Raw genomic sequence first — 19694 nt, forward strand, 5'->3', positions numbered from 1 at the left:
AATGTATCTTTTAATGTTGTACTATTGCTATACTCTTCAGTACAAGGAGATTAAATTCCTTTAAACATTTTGTGGGTTTCTTACAAATCAACTTATAATCCACCCCATTAGACAAAAGAAATATGTCCAAATCTCATTGGGATAAACATTTTTTTGACTTGAGCTCTCTTTAAGGACATCTCCTTTAAGATTCTTAGAAAACTTATTGTTTAACAGAAAGAATCTTTGAGGCATCTATTAAAATCCCTAGAGGGCCTTTTGTCTGTTTGAAATGGTCTATAAGGCACTATCTAAAAAATTTATGAGGTTTTAACAAAAGGTTTTTTATTTAGACCACATTTTCCTGACAGCACCCTGGATTCGATCTCTGCTCAGAAACCACATCTTAATTTTAGCATCATTTGCCATCTGGAGAGGCTGGGAATGAGAAACAGTTTTCTTTTCCAATCCAGCAAGTCCTAAAGACTTTATATATAACAGTTCTTTCTTTAGCTCATCTTTCTTCCTTGCATTTTACTACAGGCAGCTAGAAGCAGATAAGAGACAAAGCACATTCAACCCTCTTTCAGCAATTTTTCTTCACTGGAAAATAGGTATATTTCTTATTTTCCACCTTATTGCAGGAGACATTGTTGCTAAACTTTCTGTCACTACATAACAAGAGTACCCTTTCCTCTAGCTTCCTACATTTCCCTCTTTTCTTTAAGTCTTCACTTAAAGCCTTTTTAAGGCCCCTGAGGCTTCCTTTACTTGTTCCCTTGACCCCTTTAAGATTTCACTAACACTGTCTTAAAGATGCTTCCCATTTCTGCCTGCCTCCTACTCCTAAAGCTACTTCCACATATATTTGGTTTAGTTTTGCCTGTACTTTACTTCCTGAAACCAAAATGTGTTCCAGCTGTTTACCCCTGCTTATAAAACCATCCTAAAACTCATGGCCTAAAAGAACATTTATTTTGCTCAGAAGTCTGTAATTTGAGAAAAACTCTGTGGCGATTGCTCATCTCTGCTCAACCAAGCCTTAGCAGGGGCAGCTTAAAGGCTGATGACTTAATTAACTTTTTATCTCTGTTCTGTGATGTTTTGGACATCAGCTGGTAGACTTAAAGCTTACAAATGACTTGTAGGCTGGGGCCTAGAATCACCTGAGGGCTTGTTAACTTACATGCCTGATGGTTGATATTGGCTATTGGCTGAGACCTTTACTAGGGCTGTTGGCCAGAATACCTACATGTAATCTTTCCACATGTTCTGAGCTTTCTTACAACATGGTGATTGGATTGCAAGAGCAAACACTTTGAGAGAAAAAAATCAGCCAATAAGAAGATGTATTACCTTTTATGACTTACCCTTAGAAGTCATGGATGTCACTTCTGCTGCATTTTTTCATTGAGATAGTCACACAGGCCCCGTAAGTTCAAGTGGAAGAGAAATACCTTCCACAGATGGGACATGCACTAGATTCTGGAAGGGTACATGAGACCAAAAAATGTTATTGACATTTTTGGAAAATATAGTCTGCCTCTAAAGAGTTAAATAATTTACATTAAAAAAGTAAATAACACATTTCAGTTTTATGTCTCAAGCAAAACAAACATTATTTTTCTAACTTCGTCCAAAATACTGCCTTAACATTGGGTATATTCATGGTCTTTAAAGACACCTTGGATTGAATGTAAAATCTTGTGGGTATATATATGTGTGTATAATTTTTATGTGGGAGAATACATCCCATTCTTAAAATATCATTGACCAGAAACAAATACAGTTAAGAACCATTGCTGTGATCTGTACTACAGAGTACAATATTTTTAAAATATTTTTGGAAAAGGGGCCTATTTCCTGTAATGCTGAAAGTCAATTTTGCAGAAATTTCCTTCAAAGAAATTAACAGGAGGAAAAAGGAGCATTGGTACAAAACAGTTAAATTTCTCATCATTTTTATAATCTAATCAATATGTATTATAAAGTCTCAAGCAAACATATATTGTCTCTCTGCTCTATTCTGCCCTTAAATAAGCTCTCTCAATTGAAACCAGAATCAATTTGCAGTAATTCAGCTTTCCTATTTCTTTAGAGTAGGCATCAAAGAAGGTACATTATGAAGTATTGAAAGCCACTGGGGACTGTGTCAACCTGTCCCTAGAGTTGTTTGTTCTCAAATTTTGATAACAAGCTCTGGTTTCATGAATCTAGCTTCAAAAGACATTAAGCTAGATTCACATGGGTCATGATTCAGAGGTTACCAAGCCTTGTGAAGGAAGAAGTAACAAAGCAAAATTATTTTCCCCTTCTAACCTAGGCCTTATCACTAAAATTCCCATTGTCTACTGCTTCTTGAGTAACTAGAGTGGAAAATGGAAGAATACACATAATCAGAAAAAGAAAAAGTGGTAGTAAGAAAAAAAGACGTAAGTGCTACATTAGGAAGAATGTCAGGCACTTGCCACTCCAATTCCAGAGAAGAGAAAACTGTAACTGTCAGAAATAAGATGGAAGTGTCAAAAGTATATATAATTACCTACATTCATTTAGAATATTCATCAATGGTTTTGTTCTAGAGTTCTGTAAAAATTGCAAATTTCATAGAGAATTAACACTAAAGATCCAAGTAATATAGGCACTATACAAAATATTCAAGCTTTTCCTACAAAGAAATTGAACACTGCAGGGACAAGCTTTGGAGATATTTGCCTGCTTACAAGTAGTCTGTCCCTCAGGAGTTATTATCACTCACCACTTCCTGCCATCTGTCTATACCCATCACTCAATATGAACAAATGACTGTGAAGCTCTTTTGATCTTTCTTTCTCATTCCCTGTCCCTGCCCCCTTTATAGTATAAGCACATTTGGACACATCCAAAATTTTATTTTAGGTACTTGACTTGATTCAGTCTCAAAAGACCTAGCCCATAGAATGGAAAAGCTTTTTGATAAGTTATTGGAAAAACAAATATAATACATTAGAAACTTTAAAAATAAAAGCAGGTACTTCTGCTTCCATGTATTACAGGCTATCTGGTGCTATAATCATCTTCCTGTCATAAACAGCTAAAAATATGAAATTAATGAAATACATGAACAGTGTATGTGTGTAATAAATATGTAAAATAAACTTGTGAAATATGCAGTTGATACTTGAACAACACTGGTTTAAATTGTGCGGGTCCACCTATATGAGGATTTTTTCACTAGTAAATAATACAGTACTACACCATCCACGGTTGGTTGAATTCCCAAATGCCAAACTGCAGATAGGTAGGATGGGCAGATGGGGAGGAACCACATATATGGAAAGCTGTTTATAATTTTAATGGAATTTTCAACTGCATGGAGGATTGGTGCCCCTAGTTCCAATGTTGTTCAAGGGTCAATTATACATGGAATATTATATGTTTTCTACTATATATAACATAGTGACACATATATATTTCAGACATTCAACAGTAAGAAGCACAGGGTTTTAATCACTAAATTGAGGGAAACACATGAAACAAGTAACCCCACCATTACCCATGATCTTTTCCTGATGGTGCTTCCTGGGGGATTTTAAGGAGACAGGTGAAAACAACCTCACTGAATTGAGGAGGCAGAGTTTGGAGTTTGAGACTGCTAAGACAACTTGTTTTTGTAGAACAGGAGAGAGCTTCACAGAGAAATAGCTTCAAAAGTCTGCAATGAAGTACCCTTGAGTCTTTTGCTAAATACAGTGTAGTGCATACTTAGGTGAATTGTCATCAGACAAGGCAAAGGACATTTACTGAGAAGTTGTAAACCCAACAATTCTCAAAGCTCACACAGGACTTGGAAATGTTTGAGTACTGACCAGGCAGCATGTATAGAGCTTATTGAAGCCTGGGGCATTCAGTTGAAACCTTAGGAGGGCCAAACCTTTGTAATAGGGTTAAACTAGCCCTAAATTTAGGCTACTCTAGACTTAGCTTAATAAAAGTTTAAAAACAAGATTTCAAAGGATGAAACTATCCTCCAAGCCTCTTAACTGCCTTCTAAATCAAACTTCAACTCTCCAGATAGGACGATCATAAAATCAAGACACTCAATAATGTAATCTTTACATTGTCTAGCTTCTAATAAAGATTACTAGACATGCAAATAAGAGGAAAAATCTGATCCATAAACAAGAGAAAAATCAGTTAAAAGAAACAGACCCAGAGGAAGACAGAGACTTTAAAATACTTATCATAAATATGTTCAAGGACTAAAAGTACACATGAAAATAGTGAGAAAAGAAATAGTATAAAAAAGATCCAAACATTACTTTTAGAGCTGAAAAACGTAATATTTGAAATGAATATTTCACTAGAGATGTTTATCAGCAGATTGGAAAATACAAAAGAAAGAGGCAATAAACTTTAAGTCATAAGCTATAGAGATAGATCAAACTAAAGCACAGAGAGAAAAGCAGCAGCAGAAAAAATTAATAAAACCTAAGTTACCAGAGGAAAATATCAGGTTGTCTAATATACACGTATTTGAAGTCCTCTATAAAAGATAGGAAAGTGCATGGGGAAGAAAAAAATCTGAAGAAATTGTAGGGGCCAGAAACTTTCCAGATATAATGAAAACTATACACACATCTCAAAACTTCAATGAAACAAAAGTAGAATAAAAACAAAGAAAACCACATCTAGGCCCATCATAGTCACATTGCTGAAAACCTGTGAAAAGAGAAAATCTTAGGACAGCAAATAAAGGGCACAATACAGAGGAAGACAAGAATTATCATTGTCCATTTTATCAGAAACAATGCAAACTAGAAGATAATGAAACAACACCTTTAAAGTGATGACCAATCAACCAACAAACAAGCAAACCCCAAAACAAACTAAAAACAAACCCTGTTAATTTACATTTCTATGTCCAGCCAAAATATTGTTCAAAAATGAGAGGTAATTTTCATATTAACAAAAGCTGAATTTGGTGCTGTACAAGAAATATTAAAGAAAAATCTGACTGAAGAAAATAATATCAGATTAAAGCTTAAATCTACACACAGAGATGAAGAGCTATAGTAAATATGATGAACAATAGTGCTCATTTAAGAATTTTTAATTTAATATACTTAAAATGTTATTGACGGTTTAAAGCAAAAAGTAAGTCAATATATTGTGAAATTACAGCTTATGTAAAAGTAAATTGTATGACAACAAATGAATAGAGGAAGGAGAAAATGGAAATATATTTTGTAAAATTCCTACATCATATATATAAACGGTATCCTGTCTACACTGTCTACAAGAAATCCACTTTAAATATAAATACAAAGATATATTAAAGTAAAATGATGTAAAAATACATACCATGAAAATACTACTCATAAGAAAGCTACAGTGGCTATATTACTATTATACAACACAGACTTCAGAATAAGATTATGAGACATAAAAAGAGACATCTTATACTAGTAAAATGATACATTTTCAAGATTATCCACATAATCTAAATGTGAATGCACTTAAAAATAGCTTCCAAATATATAAACAAAAAACAACTAAGTGAAAGGAGAAACCAACAAATCCACAATTACAGTTGAAGTTTTCAACATCTTTCTTTCAGTAACTGGTAGAATAGAGAAATCAGATAGTATAAAAAGATTTTAAAACTTTATCAAGCAACTTGACTTTATTTACATTTATAGAGGACTATACACAAAACTACAGAATACATATCCTTTTCAAGTACACCCAGAATACTCATCAAGATAAACCGTATTCTGGACCATAAAACAAATCTTAATCAGTTAAAAAGGGAAGAAACCATTTGGAGTATGGACAACTTAGGACAAAACTATCAGTAAATAGAACTAGATTTGCGCTCAGGAGACTGATTCTGGTAGCCAGAACATGTCATCTGCACAGGGGACATACTACCAGCTTCTGGAAAGACGTTCTTTTTCCCCAGGGATCTGTTGGTCAAAGTATACAGAACTTGCTTGTTCCTAATTGCTAAGTAGAAAGGAGAACGGGACTTTGCTCCCTCCTATACCCTGTATTTTTTATGATTTAGAGCCACCATACTTATTATTTAGAACAATTGCTAATGATCTGAAAGGGAGGAAACTTACAGGAGTAGAAATGAACTAAAACAGTAGCAGCATAAAGATGGAGAGGAAAGATAGTTATACTAAGGTAGTAGAAGTAATAGGACGTGGTTATTGGGTGGATCATAGGCAAGATTATAGGTTTGTCATGAAGAAAGTGAGTTCACTGTGACAAAATATTTGTATCTAGTCTATATAAAGAACACTCACAGCTCAATAATAAGAAAATAAACAACCAATTAAAAATGGGTGAAGTATTTTAACATACCTCCCAGTATAGAATCAGTATTCACAGGAAGAAGCTAAATATCATTAGCCATCACAAAAGTATAATTTACAATAGCAAGGAGATACTACTGCATTGTCACTAGAAGTGCTAAAATAAAAAAATCTGGAGCAACTATTACTCTCATACATCCACAGTCAGAGTGTAAAATGATGCAAATACTTTGGACAATAGTTTTCATTTACCATTTGATCCAGAAATTACACTCCTGGGTATTCACTCAAGAGAAATAAAAATACATATCCACAATAAAACTTATACATCCATGTTCATAGCAGATTTATTCATAATAGCTCCAAACTGGAAAAGCCAAATGTCCAAAGGTGACTGGATAAACAAATTTTGATATGTTAATACAACAGACTGTACCCAGCAATACCAAAGAAAAAGCTGCGGATATATCTAACAATGTGAATGAATCTCAAAAACATTATGCTAAGCAAAGGAGTTCAGACACAAAAAAGGACATTTTAACATTCGAGTCTGAAGTAACTATAAGCACATCAGAGTGGACATATCAGGAAGCAACTAAAAGAGATCTCTTTTTCTATTGATATTTCTATTGATATTTCTATTGATATCTCTTTTTCTATTGATATTTGAATATGTTTATTGTGACAGGAATGTTGCTAAAGACAAATAGTAGATGATATCACCAAAATGAAAAGGATGGAAAGAGCTAAAGCAGAAACTTGGGTAAATGTTAGCATTTTAGGGATACACAGAGAAAGGAAAATATGTGAAGAACACTGAGAAAGAGAAAACGAGGTAGGAGGAAGAGAACCAGAAGAAAGTGATATTTTGGAAAATAATTCTGGGAAAGGATATTCTGTGTCAAAGATCCTAGAAGGACTAAGAAAAAAAGGGTAAAGTGTTCTATGCCCTAGGCTACATACGGTCATTCGTGAGCATAAAGGCAATTTTAGAAGAGCAATGAGAACAAAAGTTCTATTGCAGTGGGCCGAGGAGTGGATGAGCAGAGAGAGGATGGGGACAGAGAATGTACCCTACATCTACAAAAGTTTGTTTCATAAAGGAAAGAAGAAATAAAGAAATAGCCAAGTCTGTGTATTTCTATGAATTTCTATGAATATCTTCTTCCTACCTGATTATAAATTTGGGCTATTTAATAAATACCTTTCAGCAAATGGATTCTCAGTAAGAGATTCATGATATCACCCATTACTTCTGATAAAGGAAAAGCTGACTTAGAGAAAAGCACATTTTATGAACTAGTTCATGTATTATATAAAAGCAAAGATCCAGATTGCAGTATAGAATTGAAATGTGTTTTTGCAAAGTCTTGTTTTTGCTCTATGTAGAAAACGAGGCTGGATTTCCCTGTTCTGGTTCACTTATATCTCATGTGATTGTGTCACCTTGTGTTTCTCCATTTAAAAATAAAAGGCAAACTCAGCAATTCCTTTTTTCTTAAACTGCTTCAGTAACCAGCAGTTGCCACATTAAAAGCTTTAGCTGGAAGATTATAAAAATAGTCTAATGCTTCCTAGCAGGTAACTACTTTTGAACCAATTCTCCTTTCAGGGGTATATTGAGGTCAAATCAAATGGCCCAGGAAGGACAGGCAAAGAGAGAGAAGAGAGAGCTGGTTGACATTCAAATGGCAAAAGTGCATTTTGTTTGGAATGTTTTGTGCAAATGTTAAACAGTGCCCACATTTAAACACCTGCTTCTTGTTTAGAAGAGTTCAAATGAACACTTTCAAACACAATTGAGTAACACTCAAAAGAAAATCAAGTGTAATTTCCTAAGTTGCTGAAGCAAGGGTTCTTCTATGAAATCACTATTGTATTTTTAAACTGAATTTGATTATATTTGAAATTTACTGCACACAGTTCACTGGTACCTGGAAATTTCTTCATGCAGAGATAAAATTACAAGAAAGACTTTTAAAAATGATTGTTTCTGTGTGTGTTTTAAAATACCCTAGGTCATATCTGTGATAAAACTGAATTACTAAAGATAAAATCTAATAATCTTTAATAATTTTTCATTTAATTATTCTCTTCCTTGTGAATAAATTTTGCTTTTCTTTTAAGACACATTAAAAAGTAGGGGAAAAGCACCACATAAAGACACCTACAAGACACCAACTGTATAGCTTATCTTGAAATTCTTCACTTGTCTGCTATCTCTAAATATTCACCAATTAGGGAAGAAATGTAATAGTGGGGTTTTCAGGTTTCTTTGATAAATTTCCTAAGAAGGTAACTCTTTTACTGCCTTTATTAAATACCAACTTCACATCACCATTGCTACTTTGAAACCTTCAGTCTCTCTCAACGACAGGATCAAATTTAAATGCTGTAATTTGAACTTTATACAAACCGTGCATTCTAGTTCTGTGGTTACTCACTGCCATGAGCTTCCCTGACTTGGTTTCGGTTATTTTTCCTACCAGGGACTTCTCAGTCTATTCCACTTATACAGATCTTTCCCATCTTACAGCATCAGCTTATTAATTTTCTTGACTCTTCCAACTTAACTCATATGTCATTTCTATGTCTTTGTTGTCATTTAATATCTGTACTCACACTCAGTCTTAATAATTTTCTTCCTATGACATCTCTTGTATTACTAGCTTCTAAGGTTAGATAGCAATTCCTGTGCATGCTTTGTCTTCCTTAATAGATTATTTTTTTAAATGCAAGAACTTACTGTTTTCTTAGCACCACCTAAAATGACTGTTACAATACTATGCACTTAGCAGCAATATTTGATAAAGATTTGTTGACTAATGTATGAGAGGAAAAGAATTGCAACCTACTTGAATTATAGAAATGATTGTAATTACAATTTCGTTAGATACAGCATTAACCAAAAAAAAAAAAAACCTCTATAGAAAAAATGTTTCTCATTAAATAATTTTAAAGAAACTATTCAAACCGAAGTTTTAATAACTCTCCTTAACTGAACATATGTATATTTCCTCTAAAAGTCATACAGCATTTCTTTAAAATCTCACCTCTAGAACATCCCATTAAACAGCCTGGATTTAGTAATCTCTTCATCTCCAGGAATCCATCCTAAGGGAAAAAAAGGTAAATATTCAATTTTAACTTCACTTATTAGGTACATTATTTCATCAGTGTGAATGTTTACCAACTTTTGTGTACATTAGTGTTAAAAAAAAATCAAACGTTGAAAAGTTATTACAAAATTAGAACTGAAGAAAAAACACTATTACTAGTATTGCTGAAAATAAACAATTTGTTTTATTTATTGTATAAGTTCATAATCTAGATTTACATAAAATAAATATATTTTGCCTATCTCCTCAACTCCAAGAAGAAACTAAGGATGAAGCCTTACTTAATGATGGTTGAGCAAGAATATCTGGCTTGTGAATCTGATTAAGTACCCATTCAATGCAAGATAATGAGGATGCATTAAAAAAACTGCCCTTCAAATGTTAAAAAATGAGGAAGCAAAAGAGCTACAGAACCCATACCAGAAATAAAACCAATGCAGGGTTCTGCTCCTCTTATGCTGAGTCCTAGAAAAGTCTTTGTAGGGTTGGAACTATAAACCAAACAAATGAATTTTCTCATATTCTCATAATGTCTGTCTGGAACAGCTACTATGAATTTAGCTAAACTATTCTTGATTTGGTTTATATCTATCCCTTAAATTTTATTACAGACATTTGCAGGGGGTGGGGAAGGTTAATGCATTCCTCAGAGTATTTCTCACTGTGCAAAACAATATTTTCCTCTTAATGTTTTAAAACTACATCTTCAAACTTACCTGAAATGACCCCTAATTCTAGTGCTCAAGGATTAGGCACTGTGATACTACATACTACAAGATATATGATGTAATATAATGCCAGTTAATGCATAGTGCCATAAAGAAAAATAAAACAGGCTGAGTGGATGGTGAATGTCAAAGGGTGCCACTCTAGAAAGAGTGGCAAGAAAGGCCTGCTTGGTGTGACCGTTTTTGAACAGAAACCTTAACCATACAAATATCTGAGGAATAACATTCCAGGCAGAGGACTTAGAGCAAATCCCCTGGACAGGTGTGTGGATGGCAAGTTCAAGGAACAGCAAGAAGCAGGAGTTTAGAGAAAGCTGAGGCTGGAGGTAAGAAGATACCAGAAATGAAGGCAAAAACTTTGTCAGGGTCCATATCTCCAGGGCACCTGTAGACTTTGTTAGTGAGAGCAGGCCAACCCAGTCGTCGTTCAATAAATGCTCAAATATTTTTCCTGTTACTCTACAGGAAAAATAAAACAAAGACTATTGTCCTAAGTGTCATGTAGAGAAATAGCTGTTGAAGAAGCAAGTGTCTCTTCCAAGAAGGAAGGAAGGAAAATTCCAGAGCCCACTGGAACCAGCATTTAAATTTCCAAAATCCCCTCCATCTAGTGAATGCAAATATAAATACATTTTTAAAATAATAGAACATAATTGTATAGAAACTGAAATATGACACTTTTTATTTAAAATAGAGCTCTATATGCTTCACAGAAACAAGTGCAAGGAGTGCTTAATTTATTATCTTTGCCATTTTACAAAACAATACATTTTTGGAAAATGCATACATAAAAATATAACATTTAGGCAGATAACTATTTACATCTGAAGGCAGCTAAAAGTTATGCAATAATATTAAAAAGCTTTAAAATAAATACTTTTATGACTTGTTGATAAAGTTAAACATTTTGGTATGAAGGCTATCACTGAGTTCTTACTAAATTCTAAAATAGTCTTATTTCTAAACAAAATAAGCATACATATATTACTATAAAATGCATATTTACACAGGCTAAAAATTAATAAAACATCTGGATATTATTCATTTCTCTTTGAAATTTGGAATTCTCTTCAGCTTCAATGATTAAATTGCAACTACTAAAATTTCCATCTGCATATTTTTTGATATAATTTATTGCCTAATTTTCATTTTAAGACCTAATCTATTTCTTCATATTTCCTATATACATTCATTTGTAACCTGTCTGTGGAAAGGTAATATCTTTTTACATTCTTAAGAATTTCAGCTACCTCATAATAAGTCTTTACAACAGTGATTCTTTTTCACAGTAGTTCAAGAGTTCAAGGCATGTTTTGCAATGTCAAAATGCAATGGTTTTGACATTTGTAATATGTTCTTAGGTATAAGAAAAGTCACACTACCAAAAGAAAAGTATAATTAGTATTAGTACTTTGAAAGTCAATCCAAATTTCCTTTTTTTGAGATCTGAATCATTTTCTGTTTTTAGGACATTTTGAAACCTGAAACACAGATGAAGTTTGAATAATTTTTTCCAGTCTAGGAACAGAAGACTACAAGAGCTTGACACTAGGCATTGTGGAAATGAAGTAGAATCTAATATTTTGGCTAAGATAAACTTACTTTATATAAAGAGAGAAAAAGAGTTGGATTTGTAAAAATGTTTACTTACTTGTATTTAGCCTGTTGGAGGAAATGGAGATATTGGTAAACCCCATTCTAATCCTGCATTGGATAGACAGAACATGGGCATGTAATTACCTTTTTAAAGGCAAAGTTAATGAAAGGTTTGGGCATAGAATAAAAACTCAGTGGAGATATAGAAACTAGGGTCCATGAATCTTGCTACAGATTGTCTGGATTGAAAGTTAAATCAAAAAGATACAATCTCTTTTGTTGTCTTGGGAATGTAGGATGGAAATCTAAAGTATTTTTCCCTTTGTTCTCTATTCAGTTTCCAGATGTCAGGAACCATTTAAAAATTTAATTCTCATTTTCTGAAGATACATAAACTAATAAGGTAATTTCCTGCAAAATATAAAAATATTTCTGAGTTCAGGATCCAATTGCAGTTTGGATTTCAGCCCCTACCTGCCTCTCAGCTGAGACGATTTGTATAAAGCACATTCCCAGATAGATCTGGTGACACCTGGCATAAGGCTAACTTCCTAACACATTCAGATTCTTAGTGGCTATGCTAACATTCATGTAGCCCAGAGTAGAAATCTTGCAGTTAAAACTGTTAGATATGGAGAGAAAAACTTCTTGTAGGATAACATGGACCACTGGCAAGAAACTATACTCATATCTGAGAATATTAAAATCTAGGATGAGATAGTGTTCATATTCTTCCAAATGTTGTATTACTCTATAACTGAATTAAGAAGCATCCTGGCAGTTCTTAATAGTGAGATTTTAAAATGAGAATTATTACTTAATTTTAATTCAATATTATATTCCAAACCATATGACATAATAATTTTAAAAGATAGTCTAAGCAAAACAAAGCAACAGCATGAAACATAGCAGAAATAAATTTAGCAGTCATGTTATGGGACATATATTTCACGTTCCCTATCTAAGTCACCATCTCTTAAGTGGAATTTAGCATTAAGGCAAAAGTGGACATTCTTTGTATGTTAGCTAAAAGCTAGAATATAACTAAACCACTAGCCTTTTAAAAATTTAAATGAAAGTCTTCTTTGCTATTAACAAATATCCTCTTCACCACACTAAATGAAAAATTACTAGAGAAGGCATGAGATGAAAGCTCTCATATGTGGATACGGGAAATTAAAATCTTGTTAAGGGGGTGAGTGTGTAGCAATCTGGACAGGGGCTAGAATACTAGAAGAACAGGAATTATACAGTGACCAGAACTGATGAAATCCAGTAAAGATACTTTTTAATGTACTGAGAGAATGTGTATGCCAAAGATGAATTAATGAGAAACTAAGTAAAGAGAAAAGAGAATGTGCTACCAGACATGGTCCCATATTTAACTACCAAATCATCTTTCACTCCTGTTCCAAAGCATAAAGAGAAAGAACAACCTTTACAAAAAGGAGAGGAATCATGAGGCATCCATCTCTTACCATTACTTGCACTAAGAAATCTATATTCTCACAATTTCTAAATTTTGTTCAGCCCTCCAGTGGTTGCCTACCTAGCTTGACAACTATTTTACAATTTTTCCTCATCCTATTTGTTTTTCTCACTGATCTCACCATGAATGAACAAATGATTTTAGCAGAAATAAAAAGAGAAGTGGGATTTGATTATCACCATTAAATGTCATGTTAGTGTACATTCCAGGTAGGCTTAGATGGATGCTAATTATCTTTTAATTAATATATGTTGGATACAGCAGGACACTGTGGTAGATGCCACAACTCGGTCCTCACACCAGTTCTGCTAATAACTAGCAGTCATTTAATCTTGGATCCTTGGTTTCTTCATCTATAAAATATGGAAATTGAGTTATGAAATCTCTTACATTCTTTACAATTTTAAAATTCTGGTTTTGGTTTTTGTCTGTGACATCTCTGAAATAATTTAGACCACCAAGGGATTCTCCTTCATTAAAAGGCTAATGATCAAGTTAAATAGTAGCTAGTAATTTTTTAAAATTAGAAACTAAAGATAATTTTGGGAGACAGTAAGGAAATATTTTAAAAAGAGGTGAGAAAAATAATGAAACATAAAGGAAAAGCTAGAGGTAAAAAAATAGCCAAATATCTGAAAATTTGCATTAAAACACTTTGAAAAACTGCCTAGATTATAGACTTCTACTTAATATTAACATTTTAATGAAATTTTAATATTCCAATTGACATTTTTTTTTTCTGTTTAGAGGAAGCCTTCAGAAGCGAAGGAATTACTGTCTTCACTAAATAGCGCATCAAGTCCACGTAGGTATTAGCTTATGGAGGGAGCTAACACAAAGCATTAGCAAATACTGAAGTAGTATGTTCCACAAAAGAAATTCAGAATATCTTCAAAAACCACAACGACACCATTTTAAGATACTAATTCTTAATCATTGCCAAGTAACTTAAAATGTTGTACTTGTAAATTTATTTAAAGGAACAATTATTGAAGACATCAACTACCATCAACTTCACTGATTTACTACTGTTACTTTCTTAATTTCCTGATGGGAAATAAAAAGTCCATACTTTAAATAAATTTATTTAAACAAAATACATTTCCATATTTATTTTAAATACTTAGTCAAAAACGATTCCCTGCTAAGTAATTTTGAGTTGAACTTTGTATAATGGCAAACATGGGCTCCCTGCCTTCAGATGACTTGCTAAGTAGGTTCCCTGGTACTTTTTCGTAAACTCTAAGACAGCCCTGAGTTTTCTCTGCCCCAGTAAGTCACATGGTGGCAAAATTCCAGCATAGTATAAGTAGTTCTGTTTTGTTTTGTTTAGTAATTCTACTAAAGCAGAAGTATTACAAATAATAAATTATTATGGAATGTCTAAATCTAATGAATCTATTGTAGATTTTCATTTAAAAATAAAGCTGATTTTGAAGTCTTCAGACACTGCAATCAGGTTACTATTTTCATATTATCATGGAAATTTAAAATGCAAAGTTAATTGAAAGTACAAAGATGAGAAGCAAGTGGTACACCTAAAATAGTGCACGACACAGCCATGTTTCACTTAACTTTCAAGTCAGAATACAAATTAAGAATTCTCGATATGACATGCCAAATATTTTAGACAGAAGGAAGCACACAACGGAATCTGTACCAATTACACACTTAAACGCTTAGCTCACAAGGCAACAAGTTCATGCTGGAATATTGACAACAAATGATGTTTCCCTTAGTTTAAGGAAATGATGCTGCATATAAATCCCATCACCACTTTATACAGTACTGAAATTTCATAAATAGCATTTTCCAAGCTTTATATTATACCCAAAGCTGAAATATTTGAATGGAGCAAAGAACACTGACACTTTGAGTCTAAGAAGAATAATTTTTGCTTAAAACACAATTGAAAAGAAATAAATATTACACAATAAGACTCCATCAAAAAGAAACACTATGAAGTTTAACAGCATAGGTATATACAGTAAATTTGCCTTATGCTCTAAACTGTATCCTATTTTTGTAAGTGAGCATTTTCTATTTATAATCATGCTGAGACTTAAGGAAAAATTAGAACTTTTAACTATTCCTTATCATTTTTGTTAACCTATCCCTTTCTTTAAAAATATATTTGGAAATTGAAACATAAGACTATTCAGTTAGGAGTTATAGTTAACCAACACAAAAACAAGAAAAAATATCTCTAAATGTATAGATAGAAGTTGAATGATATTTGTGATATTAAATGAATTAGAATGAAGTTGAATTAATACAAATATGGAATTATATTTGGTCACTTTCAAATAGATTATAAAACATAATGTCAAGGAAAATGGAGATTTTAAAACCTCCTCTCTTAAAAATTAAATAAATGTACTCATCCAACTTAAGTAAATAAAAGAGGAAATATTATTTTTGTTTATTTGAAATTATAGTGCAATTATAGTAAATAAATAATTTCATTCTCATATATGCAGAAACAATCTATGAAAAACCAAGGTAACAAGCACAAGCAAGATTAGCCCATCACATAAGCTCTTTTTAAGATCCCTTCCCATATGCACTTTAAAAAATTTATTATATTATTTAGATTGTCTAGAATAACCTGATAAAGATACTTTCTAAATGTGTTGAAAATTGAGAGTAGTTTTTGAAACCCACCATCATATAGAATTCAAGACATCCTACTTTGTATTATATTACATCTATTTCTCAATTTACTTCCCCCACACAGTCACATCCCTGTTCCCATTCCCAAATTAGACTGCAAAATCTCTGAGGGCAGAATCTACCTATCTTTTAATTTCCCTTTTGGACCCATAATTATAGCAAGGAAGATCTGGAGTGTTCATATTTTTAAATTAATGGATAACTAAATGAATGAGAGTGAAAGTAAATGCAGAACAAAGGTGTCAGGTTTTTGCTTTTGATGTCTCATCTCAGGCAAATAAAGATGGGTTCAGTAACATATTTCCATAGTAGAATGAAGTATAATCCCTAGATTGTGCTCTATATGATAATCCATAGGTATATCCTTTAGAACACTGTTATCCAAGTCATGCTTTGTAGAAACTACAATGTAGGCAAATGAAAGTTTTCCCATATTTTTAATGAAACAGTTCCATGGTCAAAAAAATTGGGAAATCCATTTTAAAGAAATTCAAGCAACATTTCTTTACTGCTAGACTCCACAAAGCACATGATATGCTAATATGCTCTATCACTTTCTAAGAATCTACCAAAGAACACTTTTGGTCTTGGATCATCTCAGAAAAGGGTTCTAAGAAACTGAGTTTAGGAAATAATATTTTAGAAAAATAAAAGATACCATGATAAATCTTCCTTCAACGAAGCAGAATTATAGATTTTAAGGGAATTCCTTATTTTATTCAGAATTCATCACTTCTGTCTGCACAGCAAGTAGAATAAAGGCAAAATTATCATGAGACTTCTTCAGTACCCACTGCCCATTTTGAAAGGGTAGAGAAAGATTATCTCCTCACAGTTACTGATATCCTCTGTCAGGTATGGCTATTATACTTCATTTAATAAGAGTTTTCTTCATTTCCCCCCAAAATACCTCCTAGTAGCCTCTTCCTTTTCTGTTCTTTTCTTTCTAAATGTGTATGTGCAAAATAGTAGGGATCACTGAAATTCATCCTAAAGACATCTCTGACAATGATTTTTATGGCTGATTAACCTCTGAAAGTATTCAGAAAATATTAATACTCATCTAACAAATAGGGTGACTAGGGAATTTCTATGAGGAAAATGTTGGTGGATATTGTCCTGAGAGTTCATACAGGTCCACTATGATTCTGCAAAATAACTTAATTTGTCTTCTGTTTGACTAAACCATAAATATCATCATGAAAGATGTTTCTGCATAGGGAGAAAAATACTATGGGAATTAAAGGAAAAGTAGGGATCTAGCTAACTTTACAGTGTGGATTATCACAAGATTTGGAACTAGTGCCAATTCTATCACTAGCTATGTGACTTTGGGACATTTCTCAGTGTTTCAAGATGTCAGGTGTCTCATTTGTAAATATGAGAAAGTAACACCCTTAGTGATTTTCAAACTGTTTGCCTCAGGAGCTGCTATGTCAGTGAACTATGAAGAGTAGAACATGGGAGGAGAAACCAAGTAAGTGATCTGACCTCACTTCCATCTTCCAATAAGCAGCTCCACTTTTACATGTTTTGTATGCTAAGGTTCAGAGTAATATTTAATTTTTTTAAAGATCCTGTTCAATTTTTTTTAAATAGAGAAAACCATAGATTATATGATCTAAAGCTTTGTTTAGATATAACATGTTCCAGTTCACATTTTTTATGAACATGTTTTCATCTCAGGAAAATAAATGGGCTTTTACATTTTCTTTTCGATTCATTCATGTGCTCCTGATTCAAGTAAAGTAAAACCTTATAACTTTTATTATTTTATATAGCTTATTTTACACTTTTGCAATATCTTCCTTAAATAAAGAGATGAATAGATGTGTTGCTTCTCAAAAAAAATAATAATAATAAGGACAACATGGGGAGCGGATGAAGTCAACTCCCTCTCATGCTTGACTTTAGAGTTATCTTTTTCATGGTGCCTTTGGGCACTTGAATACTGTACTGTATTATCTCTGAGGTAGAACAACAACGACAACACAAAGGCAAAAAAATCACATGAAAAGGAAAAATGAGAAAGAAAGCTGTAAGAGATTTCTTTTTAACATGATTCTCATCATCAGGCTTTGCAGTCTTCTTTGACACAAAGTTGAGAAATAGTCTTCTTAATCCGAAGGGCGGTTAGGCGGGCTGCCCCATTGGCATACCAACACTCACGCATTATTCTCCCCATGACTCGGAGTGCCTTTAAAAGAGGAAGATATCAAAGACTTTAGCACAAAACACAGTGCAAGAGAAGCAAAACCACAAACCCAGGAATTGATACAAAGCTCTGATATAAAAATAGTCAACTTAAAACAATATGAGAATATCAAGGCCAAACCCCTTCAAAAATCCTGTCAAGGACAACTCCCCTCTCAGACAGCCACCAGGGCTTCTCCTCCCAGCTCTCTGAGAGACCAGAGCATCTCGCCTCAGACTGAGACCAAGGTGTCTCCTCTCAGACACAGACCAGGGCTTATCCTCTCAAAAAGAGATGAGGATGTTTGTCCTCAAACAAAAACCAGGGCAACGACTCTCCTAAAAAGACCAGGGCTCTCCCCTCTGACAGAGAAGAAAACCCCTTCCCTTAGACAGAGACCAGGGCAGCTCATCTCAGCCAGACCAGGTGTCGCCCCTCAGACAGGGTTTTTCCCCTCAGACTGTGATTAGGACCACTTGCAGAAAGAGAACAGGGCATCTCCACTCAGACTGAGACCAGGGTTCTCTCAGCAAAAGACCAGAGCTTCACCTCTCAGTGACCAGGGCAAATTCTCTCAGAGAAGGCCAGAGCATCTCCCCTAACACAGAGAAAAGGGTTCTCCCCCCCTGACATAAAAGGGTGTCTTCCCTCAGATAGACACCACGCCATCTCCTATCAGACAGGGACCAAGGCAATTTCTCTCAGAGAACTAGCGATTCTCCCCTCAGACAGTAGCACGTCTCCTCTGAGACTGAGACCAAGGCTTCTACTCTCAGAAAGAGACTAGGGTGTGGCCCCTCAGAAAGAGCCTGGGACAAATTTTCTCAGAAAACGACAAGGGATCCCCCTCAAATGGAGACCAGGGTGACTTCTCTCAGAAAAATACCAGAGCATCTATGCTCAAAGGGGCCAGAACATTTCCACTCTGACTCAGATCAGGGCTTCTCTCAAAGACCACGGTGTCTCTCTGCAGAATGAGACCAGAGCAGCTTCTCTCAGAAGAACGCCAGAGACTCACCCCCTCAGACATAGAACAGAGATCTCCCCTCTGACAGAGAAATGGATGTCTTCCCTCAGACAGAAAACAGGGCGTCCCTTCTCAGACAGGGACCAGGGTGACTTCTCTGAGAAAAAGACCAGGGATTCTTCCCTAAGACTGAGACCAGAGCTTCTCCTATCAGACAGAGATGAGGCTGGGTCCCCTCAGTTGGAGACCTGGGAGTCTCCTATGAGAAAGATGCCAGGGAGACAGACTTCTCCCAGAAAAAGACCAGGGTCTCCCCTAAGACTGAGGCGAGGGCTTCTCCTCCGACAGAGAAACAGCTCTCTCCTCTCAGACTGAGACGAGAGCTTATCTTCTGACACAGAAATTCTATATTCTCACAATTTCTAAAAGGAAAGGGTGTCTTCCTTCAAAGAGAGACCAGGGCATCTCTTCTCAGTTACCAAGGCAGTTTCTCCCCAGAAAAGACCAAGGTGACTCCCCTCAAACAGACACCAGGCTGTCCCTTCTCAGACGGAGACCAGGGTGACTCCTCTCAGAAAAAGACCAGGGCGTCTTCCCTCAGACTGAGACCAGAGCTTCTCCTCTAACAGAGAATAGGTGTCTTCCCC

At 34.3% G+C, this 19694-nt stretch overlaps 2 protein-coding genes across 4 annotated transcripts in view; both read right to left on the minus strand.

Annotated features, from left to right (window-relative positions):
- Window positions 1-9451, minus strand: part of CYTIP (cytohesin 1 interacting protein) — a 92083-nt gene extending 82632 nt beyond the window's left edge. For all 3 annotated transcript variants that reach the window (XM_032479487.1, XM_032479486.1, XM_032479482.1), the window contains exons 1-2: window positions 9335-9451; window positions 1350-1464 (exon numbers count right to left, since the gene is read on the minus strand). The gene's annotated coding sequence lies outside the window, so the exon portion shown is untranslated. The remainder of the gene's footprint in view (window positions 1-1349; window positions 1465-9334) is intronic.
- A 1330-nt stretch (window positions 9452-10781) lies between these two features.
- ACVR1C (activin A receptor type 1C) overlaps window positions 10782-19694 on the minus strand; it is a 66415-nt gene continuing 57502 nt past the window's right edge. The window contains exon 9 of the mRNA XM_032479490.1: window positions 10782-18083. Coding sequence (XP_032335381.1) covers window positions 17958-18083 — 126 coding nt within the window. The 3' untranslated portion in view covers window positions 10782-17957. The remainder of the gene's footprint in view (window positions 18084-19694) is intronic.

The sequence above is a fragment of the Camelus ferus genome, chromosome 5, assembly GCF_009834535.1.
Source record: "Camelus ferus isolate YT-003-E chromosome 5, BCGSAC_Cfer_1.0, whole genome shotgun sequence".
NCBI classification, from domain to species: Eukaryota; Metazoa; Chordata; class Mammalia; order Artiodactyla; family Camelidae; genus Camelus; species Camelus ferus.